This window comes from Anarhichas minor, unplaced genomic scaffold (genome assembly GCF_050575085.1).
Source record: "Anarhichas minor isolate MPS153535 unplaced genomic scaffold, ASM5057508v1 ptg000069l, whole genome shotgun sequence".
Taxonomy (NCBI): domain Eukaryota; kingdom Metazoa; phylum Chordata; class Actinopteri; order Perciformes; family Anarhichadidae; genus Anarhichas; species Anarhichas minor.
In genome coordinates, this window is record NW_027466515.1 from 842,802 (window position 1) to 858,453 (window position 15,652).

Genomic DNA, 15,652 nt, shown 5'->3' on the forward strand with positions numbered 1-15,652 from the left:
TCAAAACATTACTTTAGTAAAAGTATGTAAGTAAATTATTATAAGAAAAAAAGGTTAGATCCTGATTTAAAGGCCATTGATTGAGAAAGTATTCAGATAATTTTACTTAAATAATGGTAGCAGTAATACACAATGAAAGAGAGACTTAAAATTGAGATTTTTTTCCATGGCAACATTACTTCTGCTTAAAATAAATACGAGTACTTGTTGTATTACATTTAATTTATTTTTAACCGCGCACACACACGGACACCTATGAGAGGAGGAGCTGGTCCTCGTTGTTTTCGTTTCGTTCCCATAAACAGGACAGGAACAGTGTCGACAATCTGTCGAAGCGAAGCGACCTGAAAAAATAAGCCGTTCGTTGTTTTTTTGTCTGACATGAAGATCGATATTCCTCCAGTTGTGTAATATTGTTCCGCGGACGATGGAGAAGCTGACCGGGTTGTGTGTGCTGTTAGCGGCGCTGAGCCTCGCTGTAACCGAAGACAAGTTCTTCACAGAAGGCGGAAGCATCGCTTTGAGCGTGAGGCCTTATTACCCTGATCCCATCAAACACATCCTGTGGAAGTTCGGAGGTGATCTGCTGGCTGAGTGGAATAAAGACGATGCTCAACTGGAGTTGTACCGCTCGTTTAAAGGCCGCACAACCCTGGACACGACGAATGGACGGTTGGTCGTCAACAGCATGTCTAAAAATGACACGGGCGTGTATTCAGTGGAGATCAACGGCAAAGTTACAGAAAATAGTGTGAGCTACACGGCTAAATGGATTATTACTAAGCACGTCCCCGAGCCTGTGGTAGTGATAAGAACAGCATGTACAGCTTCTTCAGAGGTGTGTGGTGTGAGCTGTGATGGAGACAACAGACGCGGAACCAGTCACCTACAGCTGGAAGATGGGAGACAAAGACTGGGAGCTGTTGGGAAAGAACATTGCAATCACCGTCATTGAGAATGCACACGATAAGTTCATCACCTGCCGGATGACTAACTCACTCAGTGAGAAAGTTAGTGAAACCATTATCAATCCGTTCTACCGGGATCCGCCATCCGTTGTGGGGATTGTGTTCGGTGTGCTCGGTGTGCTCCTGCTCCTGATCCTTTTGGCTCTTGTGGGTTTGTGGAAACGGCGACAGCAGCTAGATCAGGAGCTGATAGAGCAGGAGCGGCGGGAGCAGCGGGAGTGGCAGGAGCGGCGGGAGCGGCTCATCGACAAGCAACTGGCGGAGCCGGAGCCGGGGTTCGAACCGCCAACCCTCTGATTGAAAGACGGCACTTAGCCACAATCGCCCCCGATTGCATTAGAAGTATTCTCATACTTTTCTTGCCTAAACAATAATGTTGATTGGAGAACAGCATGAAAACATGATCATATTTATGTGTTAAAGAAAGAAAGATGAATGGATGAAACGACTCTGCTATACAGACTGTATTTGTCCTTATTTCACATGAGTAGCACGTGAACGCAGGAAATGAAGTGAACCAGGGATCACCCTCTCATCTGCCAACTCATATGAAACCGCTGCATAGTGTTTTGATGTCCTACATTGGTCTAAATCCTGATTAAAGGCCATTGATGTATTCAGATCCTTTACTTAAATAATGGCAGCAGTAATACACAATTAAATACTTCTCTACAAGTAAATCAAGAGCGTCCCCCAGCCTGTGGTAGTGATAAAACCATGGGGACATGGATATTATACAGAGGTGTGTATTGTGAGCTGTGATGGAGACACTACAGAGGCGGAACCAGTCACCTACAGCTGGAAGATAGGAGACCGGGAGCTGTTGGGAAAGGACATTAAAATCACCGTCATTAAGAACAGACGCGATAAGTTCATCACGTGCCGGATGACTAACCCACTCAGTGAGAAAGTTAGTGAAACCATGATCAGTCCGCTCTACCGGGGGGACGAGCCGGTGCCATCCTTTGTGTGGATTATGTGCGGTGTGTTCGTTGTGCTCGTCGCTGTGGCTGCTGGTGTGGTTGTGGGTGTGTGGATGTGTGTGGCCATGTGTGTATTTAAGATATGCTCCTTCCAAAATTGAGGCCCCCACAGAACTGCTCCTGCATATAAATCAAGAATTCAGCCTGAGGAACTTTCACTTTACGACCTAGAGACTGTATGAGGTTTGTCCTCAGAGTGCTGTTTGCTACTGAAAACATGAACATGTTTGTGTGGTTTTAGCTTCCAGCTGTGTGCATCATCCACTGTTACTTGCATTAGAAGTATTTTTATACTTTTTTTGCCTAAACAATAATGTTGATTGGAGAATAGCAAATTGTCAAATTGCTTCTCATAATGCATCTCAGGAACGCTGTCACTATTTTTTTTATGCTTTAATTAACAGTTGAAGAAGATTGAATGTACATTGTGTAAACATATATTACACATGCTTTTATGATAAATAAAGACAACAAGAGTTAATGTCGAAGCATATATGTATGCCATGTCATTGGACTAACATCTTTTTATGCACTGTTTTCTGTAATATTGTTTGGCTTTTACTATTTTTGTCCTTTTAGTTTACTGTATTTTTGTTTTAGGTTGGGGAAGAGGATACACTATTTTGATTTGATTTGCATATGAATTGTTTATATAAAGTGCCTTGACAATAAATTTGTGACTTTGCTTTACAGACTGTATTTGTCATTATTTCACATGACACGTGAACGCAGGAAATAAGCAAACCCGGAAGTGAACCGGGGTTCACCCTCTCGTCTCGCTCCTCTCTGTGCGTTTTCTTTTGCCGGCTCTGGTTTCGCCTTCTTTGGCACTTGTCCCTCCGTGTTTTCAGACTCTGGGTTTTTAGGATAATGCAGCATTTCAAAATTAAAGCCCTTCAAAATCTCATTCATGAGCTAACTTCAAATCACATTCATAAGACAATTCGTCTAATTTCCGATTCGATTTTAGAGGAAATGATGCATAGTTACAAAATCATTTATAATTATAATCTGAAAAATAACAAGTTATCAGATAAATTAGTAAAAACTACAATTTGTGTTAGCATTTTAAAGTTTTGATTCGCATATGAATTGTTTATATAAAGTGCCTCGACAATACATTTGTGACTCTGCTATACAGACTGTATTTGTCATTATTTCACATGACACTGAACGCAGGAAATAAGCGAACCCGGAAGTGAGCCGGGGATCACCCTCTCATCTCTCCTCCTCTCTGTTCGGTGATGCTCGTAAAGTTAAACCAGAGAGACGCCGCCGCCTGTCCGCCGTACCGGGGATGGATTTAGAAGAAGCTCTTCAAGTTGTCGGTGCGTTTGGACCCTACCAGAAGCGGGCGGTGGCTGTCCTTGTCCTGACACAGGTTAGTGCATTTTTAAAAACAACGTTTTGTACATATGAGAAAACAATAACCGCGGTAAGCTTTCCGGGTTTTCACAGCTAGTAGCGCGACGTGGCTCTCATGCGCTATAACGTTGCTGTGGACCAACACAATAACACGTGTTGGCGGTTAAACATCATAACATTTACAATTTAGCTATAGCTACGAGTGCAGCAACTGCACTCTACAAACCCTGGATGCCTACGTTGACACGCGCTGCAAATGTCGAAGTTGTTTACATTTGGGCTATTGAAAGGAAATAGCTAGTAGCTACGTCATTCACTCGCCCACGTATTCCAAACTATTTAAGTAAATCCCCCCCTCCCTATGGTATGTAATATGTAATGTCACTTATATCAAATTTGATCGCACATATTGGCGTCATGATTAAAGTTAGCCCTCCTTCTAGCTAACGCTAGCTAGTTAGCTTGCTCACCAAACTTAAATCCCAGAAGTTTCCACACGATGTGAGTCTGGTATTGATTTAAAGTCAGTCAGCTGATGCAGTGAAGCCTAAAGGAGCTGCCAACTCATATGAAACCGCTTTTTAAACAGTTCATTTAGTTTAGGAAGTAGGATCATTTTCTCAACACATTAAGGAACCCAGATCACAGAACGTATATTTTAAACTTTATTTTGATGTTGGAAAATGTTACACCGACATCTGATGAGACGTGTGTCCATGTTTTTTAGACCATGCCAACAGGTGCTGTAGTGGTGACGTTAATGTGACTTCTCGTCTCTCAGGTTGGTACCGTAGTGATCTGTGTGTTTCAGGTGTACATGGCCTGTCAGTCCATGCTGATCGTACTGGTTGGATCTACTCCAGAGTACCACATCGAGCCGCAGGACGTGGTCCCATCCAGCCAGCAGGAGCTCCACCAACACGTCTCCTTTACAGAGGACATTGACTCCATCGTGACAGAGGTGAGGGAGCTAGAGTTCATACGCGTCATCGCTTTGGCCCAACCAAACGCCGCTGATTCAGCATGTGTGCTTCTCCAACTCTTCTCTGTGTTCCCCAGTGGTTTCTCATCAAGCAGCAGGCCTATAAGGTCAGTCTAGCCGGATCGCTGTTTTTCGCCGGGCTTCTGGTCGGGAACATCGTGTTCGGGCCGCTCTCCGACAGGATCGGAAGGAGACCTGTTTACTTGACGGGTGAGGACAATCTCAGACCAGGATCAGACAGATTTGATCAGACAGATTTTGCGCCGGATTTCAAAATGTAAACATTTAAAAGAAGTAGGTAGAAAAGGTTTCGTCCTGTTTTAAGTTTAACAGATTTTGAATGGGAAGTTTCAGTGATAACAATTCTGAAATATTTGCCAACAGTGATGGCCTGGAAAAACTGGAAAATGCAATTTTCAATTTTACAGCTGTTAAAAACTACTTACAAATTCAGCGATCAATACATTATTTGTTTTTCACAACCTCCTACATAATATACAACGTTTTATAAAGCATCTTGGATATTGAATTCAGTATTTTTGTCATTATAATAATTAAATTTTCCCATGATTACTTGGATGTACTCAGTCACGGAGAGCTACAGAATCGATGATACATATTTTGAATTTAGGGAAGAAAAAAAAGCGCGTTTACGCTGCATGCAGACATAAAAACAATACATCCACGAAGATACAACTCTACGCTGCCCCTCCTCCTCATCTGTTTCTCTGCCTCCCAGGTCTGTTTTTTGAGGTGATCTTCGGGTATGTGACCGCCTTCGCACCCAGCTATGAGGTCTTCGCCGTGTCTCGTCTCCTCGTGGGGCTGATGAACGGCGGCATCGGCCTCGTCGGCTTCGTTCTCACTCAGGAGTACGTGGGCAGGTCCTACTGGGCCATGACCGGTACGCAAACACCAGAACAATCCCATCATACATCACTCTATATGATGTGTTGGTTTGTACCTGCTGCCAAATTAGTTGATCTTTTGTTTTGGATATTTTTCAGGTAAAATACTGAATGTTCAGGGAACAAACCTGTGTTTCTTTCTTTCCATTACAAGGCGGTCACTTTAGCCTCTAAATGACCCTGCAGTTCCTAAGCTGTTGAATCGATTTTTAAAATGTAATTTCCATCTTCAGGGACGTTGACAAGCATAAGTTTTGCAGTCGGCATCGCACTGTTTGCAGCTCTGGGCTACTTTATCCGGCCGTGGAGGACCCTGGCCATCGTGGCCAACTCGTCTGGTGTCCTGTTCTTCCTGATGTCTGTGTGAGTACGAACCTCAGAGATGAGATGAGTCCACACATAAAACCAGAACAATTAGAAGCCTTTCCTCTGAGGAGAGGATTCTAAAACACACACACATGGATTGGATAGATATCGTGTAAGGTTCGATCAGCACCAGTTTCAAGGCAATACAGGAATTTCAAGAATGTAAATGAAATGCAACTAAAGCAGAATACATTCAATTTGTCAACTAACCAATTTTTTTTGTGTGCATGTTTTAGCCTATTCTTTTTTTTACAAATCACAATATAGTCACTAAATTAAGATATAAAGAATGCATGTTTTGTAGCTCATGAGATAAAAACATAAACACACTTGTGTAATTTGCTCCAGTGCATTTTAGCATTTAGAAGAAGTTAAAACCTGAAGAGTAATCTATCTGTTAGCATCGTAGTAACGTTATGAGTACTGGCCGAATATAAGACGACCTCCGCGTTTTTTAACACGTGTTTTTGGAAAAGGAATCTGTTGTTTTGAATATGTAAATATGATAAAGCCTCCGCTCTTTTAAACGCTATATCCAGAAAATCATATTTGTGCCAAAACAATGATCTCTCCTTACCTCCTTTCCTCCAGAACTCTTCCAGAGTCTCCTCGCTGGCTGTATTCTCAGGGTCAGACGGAGCAAGCTGAAGAGGTAAAATACATTTATGCAATCGCAATGTCTGGGTGTAGTTAAGTGCTGAGGCTTGTCGTAGATTTAAGCCCCAAGATTTAGAGAACACCACATATTGGGGTCACTTCTTTTCATTGAAAACATTATGAGCTCTAGAAAAGATCGGAATTAGAAGTGGCTGAGAGATCTGACAGGATTTACAGCAGCTTACATCATCATGCAATGGCAACGTGAAACTCGTGAATTGTGCATGATCTTTGAAACGTCGTTCCTGACTGTTCATCTCGTCTTTACAGGTTCTGCGCTACATGGCGCTGAGGAACGGCAACGCTGTCAAACACCTGACGCTGAAGCGTGTCGGTGCTGCTAAAGCCGGTAATCGCAGCGGGCGTGCGGGTGTCCTGCAGCTGGTGCTCCATCCAGTCCTCCGTCTGAGGACGATGGTGCTCATGTATGTCTGGTGAGTGTAGCACCACAGAAGAAGAACAAAACGAGCCCAAAGCTGTTAAAACTTGACTTATGCTGCTGGTTCAATTCCTGCTCCTACCACAGACTCAGATGCTGCTTCTTTCTGTCCATACAAGCATAAAAGATATGAGTTTTCTGTAGTTTAGTGTCTCAACAGCTGTTGGATGGATTGTCATGGCATTTTGGTCCAGATGTTCAGAATTTGTTTTGTGATAAATTGAATTCCAAAAATGTTGCACATTCCATCCTCCGGTCTGTCTGAGGTTAACACGCCGCTGATATCAACTGTAGGAATAAGCAGAATGTTTGCTTCTATGATGATGAAATATTTAAGTAGTCTGGGAATGCATCATGCTGTAAAACCACTGTGGTTTGTAACATAACTACTGTGGTTTCTTCTGTAGTGATTAGAAATAAAGCTACTGTGAGGAGCAACTGACATGTTTACCACTTAAAGGATTATGTTGTGTGTACTAGTGCACACACACATCTCTACATGTTCACAACTTAAAACCTTTTCACCCTCTGGCCTGTTTCTGAACTTACTTTATCCCGGCTGCTAAATAATCAAACAGACTTTTAACAGTTTGGCTTTCCGTTCACTCGGCATTATAGATGTGAAAAACTGCTTCTTTTTTTTAGAGTAGATCAGGTTAGTCTGGTTGTACTCTAGATAATATATATAGTTCTCTGTTGCACAGTTAACAGTAAACAAGCTGCTCTGCAGGAACTGATGGTGCAAGATGTGAAACACAAAACAAGAGAAATGTCAAGGAGCGGCTGAGTAGGCTGAAGATCTAACTTACAACCAAAAACAGATGCAGCTTTTAGTCACATTTGTGTGTGTGTGTGTGTGTGTGTGTGTGTGTGTGTGTGTGTGTGTGTGTGTGTGTGTGTGTGTGTGTGTGTGTGTGTGTGTGTGTGTGTGTGTGTGTGTGTGTGTGTGTGTGTGTGTGTGTGTGTGTGTGTGTGTGTGTGTTGCAGGTATGCGTGCAGTCTGGTGTACTACGGTCTGACTCTGGGAGCCGGTGACACGTCTGGAAGCCGTTATGTCAACGTAGCCATGTACGGCCTGGTGGAGCTGCCCGCCTACCCGCTCTGCATGTACTTCATCAACAAACACTGGTGAGACAAACACACACACAATAACACACACTATTTAGCTCACTGACCCTGTGTACACAGCTCAAAGTCGATCTTCCTGTCTGGAGACGTTGTTGATTTATGAACAGTATTTGATGTTTTGTGACCCTTTAGTCACAGTGTTCTTTGCCCAAATCCACCACAGGGTTAATGTTTTAACATGAAGTGTTGCAATATCAGAATCTGTGTACTAGCTAATGAAAAACGACTTCCTGCTTCATTCAACCAGCATTAGACTTCATTCTACTTAAATTGCTGATTTGTACATGTTGGGAACGTAGAGGAGCGTGTTTGGTTATCAGCATCTAAGAAACTAAATTCTTGACATCAATAGAATTATTAATGTCAGTAACAATCATTAATGATTATTAATAATAACGGGGCACCACCCTGCGAACAGGGACCAATAACCAAACAATAAAACTAAGTCTCATAATTAGCGTTCACTCATAATGTCAATAGTCTGAGTACTATTACACATTCAGAGTGAAAGTGAAGGTTTAAGTTCGAGCACAGGCCACTACATCCAGTTATTATTACACACATATGCACAAGTAATCACAGACGACTGCTCTTTAAAATATAACAGAGTTTATTAAATAAAATAATAAATGATCAAATCAAGTAATATCAAAATAAACAAACACTATCATACAATTATGTATCTAATACCTAAAGTCAAATGAATAAAGTGGGGTAAGGATATGTATATAGATATATGTACATGTGTGTGTGTGTGTGTGGAAACAAAGGGGGGGGGCCTACTCAAACAGTGATGGTACGTAACCTAAAAAGGGGCGTGTGAGCCTACAAGCAAAGATGGCGGAGTCTATTGACCCGCGACAAGATAGCTGAGAGGTGGCTACGTGTAACCACGTGGGACGGCGCACAATGTGGGTTGGGACAATAGATTACGCGACCACGTGTCTGAGAGGTTCACCCAAAATCAGTGAATCTAACTATGTGTGTGCGGGTTAGTAGGAAGAGAGAGAGAGAGAGAGGAGCTCTGAGCGCGGTGCTCAGCGCTGCAGTGAGAATGTGAGGAACAGCTGATCACTCGTAAACTCTGCGGTCGGATTCTGAACCGACCGGTCACGCTTGTACGGTGATAGTTGCGGTTCTAGATCTCACTCACAGAGCCGATTTAAAGAACAGAGAATAAAACCAAACAAAATAAAAGAATCCCCAAAACAAAACACATCTTTATCACTGCGGTGAGATGCGAGTATTGCTCTCTTATCACCCCGAAACTCGGTCGGCGAGACGAGGCTTCGCCACAGTGGTTTTGGTCTTTGAAGTGATAAAATCACAACCTCCACATCCACTAGCAGCGACGGATCTAATGCAAACAGTTGCGGCAGGAAATACACAATATAACGGGACTCCGTGGTCCGCGATGCTTGCGCAATAACACGTTATAACACGACAGTAACTTAACGTAACAAGACACAGGAATAACAACGACATAACGAATAGGCTAAATTAAGCTAATGCTATGCTAAGCTAAGCTAGGCCCAGATACCAGTAACTCTTACTTGTAGAAGCTTCGTTCGGTAGGGTACGTTTCCCGTGGTGGGGATCACTCGGCCCTCGAGTAGCCGCTGGCTCTCGGTGGCGCGGCCTCGGGGCTGGCTGGCGCAGACTCGGCCTCCTCGCTGCAGAGAGGGGCTTTTTAACTTCGGCTGAGGGACGAGGTTTGGGTCGTCCTTCCCGGAAATCTTCGGCGAGGAAAGATTGTTACCTTCTGCCGGCGGTGTGTACACAAAAAGGGTGGGAGAACGGGGCATAGGAGTTATCCGTTCTCGCACTACAGGATCCAAAACTCAAAATAAAACACAGTCTGTTCGACCAGCGAATGTTGCATGTGACCTGATAGGATTTGATGAGGCCGCGGTTCCTCGTGGATCTTCTTGTCCCCTGGACGAGTCCGGAGTGAAGAGGCCTTGTGGACCTCCTGACACCAGCGCGTGTCCGGGGTGAAGAGAGCCTTGTGGATCTCCTTACACCAGCGGTGTCTGGACGGAAGAGAGCGAATGGCGTTTCCTGCTCGCTTATAAACCAGGTCTCGAACAGTGGGGGGCCATTTCTTGGCCAATGAGGGGCCAGGATCAAGTTTTGGCTGTGCTGGGAGGTGTAGTCATTCATCTTGGAGTTTCCATCAGACGTTGTATGACAGGACGGAGCATGGGTGCTTCTAGACTAGGGCCAGATCCCAACACCTCTAAATGACCCTGCAGTTCCTAAGCTGTTGAATCGATTTTTAAAATGTAATTTCCATCTTCAGGGACGTTGACAAGCATAAGTTTTGCAGTCGGCATCGCACTGTTTGCAGCTCTGGGCTACTTTATCCGGCCGTGGAGGACCCTGGCCATCGTGGCCAACTCGTCTGGTATCCTGTTCTTCCTGATGTCTGTGTGAGTACGAACCTCAGAGATGAGATGAGTCCACACATAAAACCAGAACAATTAGAAGCCTTTCCTCTGAGGAGAGGATTCTAAAACACACACATGGATTGGATAGATATCGTGTAAGGTTCGATCAGCACCAGTTTCAAGGCAATACAGGAATTTCAAGAATGTAAATAAAATGCAACTAAAGCAGAATACATTAAATTTTGTGTGCATCATTTAGCCTATTCTTTTTTTTACAAATCACAATATAGTCACTAAATTAAGATATAAAGAATGCATGTTTTGTAGCTCATGAGATAAAAACATAAACACACTTGTGTAATTTGCTCCAGTGCATTTTAGCATTCAGAAGAAGTTAAAACCTGAAGAGTAATCTATCTGTTAGCATCGTAGTAACGTTATGAGTACTGGCCGAATATAAGAGGACCTCCGCGTTTTTTAACACGTGTTTTTGGAAAAGGAATCTGTTGTTTTGAATATGTAAATATGATAAAGCCTCCGCTCTTTTAAACGCTATATCCAGAAAATCATATTTGTGCCAAAACAATGATCTCTCCTTACCTCCTTTCCTCCAGAACTCTTCCAGAGTCTCCTCGCTGGCTGTATTCTCAGGGTCAGACGGAGCAAGCTGAAGAGGTAAAATACATTTATGCAATCGCAATGTCTGGGTGTAGTTAAGTGCTGAGGCTTGTCGTAGATTTAAGCCCCAAGATTTAGAGAACAACACATATTGGGGTCACTTCTTTTCATTGAAAACATTATGAGCTCTAGAAAAGATCGGAATTAGAAGTGGCTGAGAGATCTGACAGGATTTACAGCAGCTTACATCATCATGCAATGGCAACGTGAAACTCGTGAATTGTGCATGATCTTTGAAACGTCGTTCCTGACTGTTCATCTCGTCTTTACAGGTTCTGCGCTACATGGCGCTGAGGAACGGCAACGCTGTCAAACACCTGACACTTCTAGTTGTGTATTATTGATCCGCTGACGATGGAGAAGCTGACCGGGTTGTGTGTGCTGTTAGCGGCGCTGAGCCTCACCGTAACCGAAGACAAGTTCTTCACAGAAGGCGGTAGTCTCGCTCTGGACGTGAGTCCTCCTTACCCGGACCCCATTACAAACATCCTGTGGGAATTCAACGGTAATCTGCTAGCTGAGTGGATCAAAGACAAGGTCCCTGTGGAGTTTTACCGCTCGTTTAAAGGCCGCTCATCCCTGGACACGGAGAATGGACGGTTGGTCGTCAACAGCATGTCTCAAGCCGACAGGGGCGTGTATTCAGTGGAGATCAACAGCAACGTCCAGAGCGTGAACTACACGGCTAAATGGATCAGGATCGTCCCCCAGCCTGAGGCAGTTCTAAAACCATTGATTTGCACATCTTCTTCAGAGGCGTGTAATGTAATGTGAGCTGTGATGGAGACACCAAAGACGCGGAACCAGTCACCTACAGCTGGAAGATGGGAGCCAACGACTGGGAGCTGTTGGGAAAGGACATTGAAATCACCGACATTAAGAATGCACCGATAAGAACTTCACGTGCAGGATGACTAACCCACTCAGTGAGAAATTTAGTGAGACCATTAACAATCCGTTCTACCGGGAGGACGAAGCAGTGGCTGGTGCAATGTTTTTCTAGGTACTAGGGCTGTGCCACATCCAATCAAATTCAACAAACTTCCCAGTATGATTTAATGCAAAAAAAGTCACGGTATCAAACACGCATGACTAATTTGCAGTTAAATATTTAACATTTATTCCAACACGAAAAAAGCAGTACATAACACTTTGACAAACACGTCAGAATATCTTATTTTTGTCACCCTCACAGGCAATTCAGTAGAATATAATAATATACATATCATATAATATAACACACACACACACACACACACACACATATCAATCTACTCGACCAAAGGGGTGAAAATATTGAATTACCCACCTCTAGCAACGCATCTTAATTTCTTTATTTTGGACAAATTAAAGTGTTTTCTATTCTTTGTCTTTTTTAATTTAACAGAAGATGCTGATATTGACTCATCTGTGATTCTTTGAGTAGTGTCACCATGAACTGGGCAGGCTGACACAAGTACATATGAGGAACTGGAGGATTCTTCAGTGTTAATGGAGCCGATGAGACAGATGCACTTATAAATTGCTTATAATAATGCACCTTAAGAACGCTGGCACTATTTTTTTTCTGCTTTAATTAACAGTTGAAGAAGATTGATTTCTGTAATATTGTTTAGCTTTTACTATTTTTGTCCATTTAGTTTAGTGTATTTTTGTTTAAGGTTGGAGAGGAGACACTATTTTTAAGTTTTGATTTGCATATGAATTGTTTATATAAAGTGCCTGGACAATACATTTGTGACTCTGCTATACAGACTGTATTTGTCCATATTTCACATGAGTAGCAGGTGAACGCAGGAAATGAAGTGAGCCCGTAAGTGAACCGGGATCACCCTCTCATCTGCCAACTCATATGAAACCGCTGCAGTGTTTTGATGTCCTACATTGGTCTAAATCCTGATTAAAGGCCATTGATGTATTCAGATCCTTTACTTAAATAATGGCAGCAGTAATACTCAATTAAATACTTCTCTACAAGTAAAAGTCCCGCATTCAAAACATTACTTTAGTAAAAGTATGTAAGTAAATTATTATAAGAAAAAAAGGTTAGATCCTGATTTAAAGGCCATTGATTGAGAAAGTATTCAGATAATTTTACTTAAATAATGGTAGCAGTAATACACAATGAAAGAGAGACTTAAAATTGAGATTTTTTTCCATGGCAACATTACTTCTGCTTAAAATAAATACGAGTACTTGTTGTATTACATTTAATTTATTTTTAACCGCGCACACACACGGACACCTATGAGAGGAGGAGCTGGTCCTCGTTGTTTTCGTTTCGTTCCCATAAACAGGACAGGAACAGTGTCGACAATCTGTCGAAGCGAAGCGACCTGAAAAAATAAGCCGTTCGTTGTTTTTTTGTCTGACATGAAGATCGATATTCCTCCAGTTGTGTAATATTGTTCCGCGGACGATGGAGAAGCTGACCGGGTTGTGTGTGCTGTTAGCGGCGCTGAGCCTCGCTGTAACCGAAGACAAGTTCTTCACAGAAGGCGGAAGCATCGCTTTGAGCGTGAGGCCTTATTACCCTGATCCCATCAAACACATCCTGTGGAAGTTCGGAGGTGATCTGCTGGCTGAGTGGAATAAAGACGATGCTCAACTGGAGTTGTACCGCTCGTTTAAAGGCCGCACAACCCTGGACACGACGAATGGACGGTTGGTCGTCAACAGCATGTCTAAAAATGACACGGGCGTGTATTCAGTGGAGATCAACGGCAAAGTTACAGAAAATAGTGTGAGCTACACGGCTAAATGGATTATTACTAAGCACGTCCCCGAGCCTGTGGTAGTGATAAGAACAGTATGTACAGCTTCTTCAGAGGTGTGTGGTGTGAGCTGTGATGGAGACAACAGACGCGGAACCAGTCACCTACAGCTGGAAGATGGGAGACAAAGACTGGGAGCTGTTGGGAAAGAACATTGCAATCACCGTCATTGAGAATGCACACGATAAGTTCATCACCTGCCGGATGACTAACTCACTCAGTGAGAAAGTTAGTGAAACCATTATCAATCCGTTCTACCGGGATCCGCCATCCGTTGTGGGGATTGTGTTCGGTGTGCTCGGTGTGCTCCTGCTCCTGATCCTTTTGGCTCTTGTGGGTTTGTGGAAACGGCGACAGCAGCTAGATCAGGAGCTGATAGAGCAGGAGCGGCGGGAGCAGCGGGAGTGGCAGGAGCGGCGGGAGCGGCTCATCGACAAGCAACTGGCGGAGCCGGAGCCGGGGTTCGAACCGCCAACCCTCTGATTGAAAGACGGCACTTAGCCACAATCGCCCCCGATTGCATTAGAAGTATTCTCATACTTTTCTTGCCTAAACAATAATGTTGATTGGAGAACAGCATGAAAACATGATCATATTTATGTGTTAAAGAAAGAAAGATGAATGGATGAAACGACTCTGCTATACAGACTGTATTTGTCCTTATTTCACATGAGTAGCACGTGAACGCAGGAAATGAAGTGAACCAGGGATCACCCTCTCATCTGCCAACTCATATGAAACCGCTGCATAGTGTTTTGATGTCCTACATTGGTCTAAATCCTGATTAAAGGCCATTGATGTATTCAGATCCTTTACTTAAATAATGGCAGCAGTAATACACAATTAAATACTTCTCTACAAGTAAATCAAGAGCGTCCCCCAGCCTGTGGTAGTGATAAAACCATGGGGACATGGATATTATACAGAGGTGTGTATTGTGAGCTGTGATGGAGACACTACAGAGGCGGAACCAGTCACCTACAGCTGGAAGATAGGAGACCGGGAGCTGTTGGGAAAGGACATTAAAATCACCGTCATTAAGAACAGACGCGATAAGTTCATCACGTGCCGGATGACTAACCCACTCAGTGAGAAAGTTAGTGAAACCATGATCAGTCCGCTCTACCGGGGGGACGAGCCGGTGCCATCCTTTGTGTGGATTATGTGCGGTGTGTTCGTTGTGCTCGTCGCTGTGGCTGCTGGTGTGGTTGTGGGTGTGTGGATGTGTGTGGCCATGTGTGTATTTAAGATATGCTCCTTCCAAAATTGAGGCCCCCACAGAACTGCTCCTGCATATAAATCAAGAATTCAGCCTGAGGAACTTTCACTTTACGACCTAGAGACTGTATGAGGTTTGTCCTCAGAGTGCTGTTTGCTACTGAAAACATGAACATGTTTGTGTGGTTTTAGCTTCCAGCTGTGTGCATCATCCACTGTTACTTGCATTAGAAGTATTTTTATACTTTTTTTGCCTAAACAATAATGTTGATTGGAGAATAGCAAATTGTCAAATTGCTTCTCATAATGCATCTCAGGAACGCTGTCACTATTTTTTTTATGCTTTAATTAACAGTTGAAGAAGATTGAATGTACATTGTGTAAACATATATTACACATGCTTTTATGATAAATAAAGACAACAAGAGTTAATGTCGAAGCATATATGTATGCCATGTCATTGGACTAACATCTTTTTATGCACTGTTTTCTGTAATATTGTTTGGCTTTTACTATTTTTGTCCTTTTAGTTTACTGTATTTTTGTTTTAGGTTGGGGAAGAGGATACACTATTTTGATTTGATTTGCATATGAATTGTTTATATAAAGTGCCTTGACAATAAATTTGTGACTTTGCTTTACAGACTGTATTTGTCATTATTTCACATGACACGTGAACGCAGGAAATAAGCAAACCCGGAAGTGAACCGGGGTTCACCCTCTCGTCTCGCTCCTCTCTGTGCGTTTTCTTTTGCCGGCTCTGGTTTCGCCTTCTTTGGCACTTGTCCCTCCGTGT

At 43.1% G+C, this 15,652-nt stretch overlaps 4 protein-coding genes across 4 annotated transcripts; all 4 read left to right on the top strand.

Annotated features, from left to right (window-relative positions):
* The first annotated feature begins 274 nt into the window (after positions 1-274).
* LOC142934578 (SLAM family member 9-like) lies at positions 275-2,641 on the top strand. Its single transcript, XM_076078990.1, is given in 2 exon segments — positions 275-864; positions 866-2,641. Coding segments are annotated over 2 exon segments (837 nt in total). The 5' UTR covers positions 275-427; the 3' UTR covers positions 1,266-2,641.
* Positions 2,642-3,174: 533 nt separating this feature from the next.
* On the top strand, positions 3,175-12,613 carry LOC142934552 (solute carrier family 22 member 15-like). Its single transcript, XM_076078947.1, has 11 exons — positions 3,175-3,332; positions 4,128-4,277; positions 4,376-4,508; positions 5,038-5,202; positions 5,440-5,569; positions 6,164-6,224; positions 6,500-6,663; positions 7,656-7,796; positions 10,099-10,228; positions 10,801-10,861; positions 11,137-12,613. Exons 1-10 carry the CDS (start codon positions 3,249-3,251, stop codon positions 10,855-10,857), a joined length of 1,215 nt encoding a protein of 404 aa, XP_075935062.1. The 5' UTR covers positions 3,175-3,248; the 3' UTR covers positions 10,858-10,861; positions 11,137-12,613.
* Positions 11,219-12,782, top strand: LOC142934554 (CD48 antigen-like). The gene is given in 3 exon segments (XM_076078951.1): positions 11,219-11,623; positions 11,626-11,752; positions 11,755-12,782. Coding segments are annotated over 3 exon segments (645 nt in total). The 3' UTR covers positions 11,868-12,782.
* Positions 12,783-13,129: 347 nt separating this feature from the next.
* On the top strand, positions 13,130-15,497 carry LOC142934553 (T-lymphocyte surface antigen Ly-9-like). The gene is given in 2 exon segments (XM_076078950.1): positions 13,130-13,717; positions 13,719-15,497. Coding segments are annotated over 2 exon segments (837 nt in total). The 5' UTR covers positions 13,130-13,283; the 3' UTR covers positions 14,122-15,497.
* The last annotated feature ends 155 nt before the right edge of the window (positions 15,498-15,652 follow it).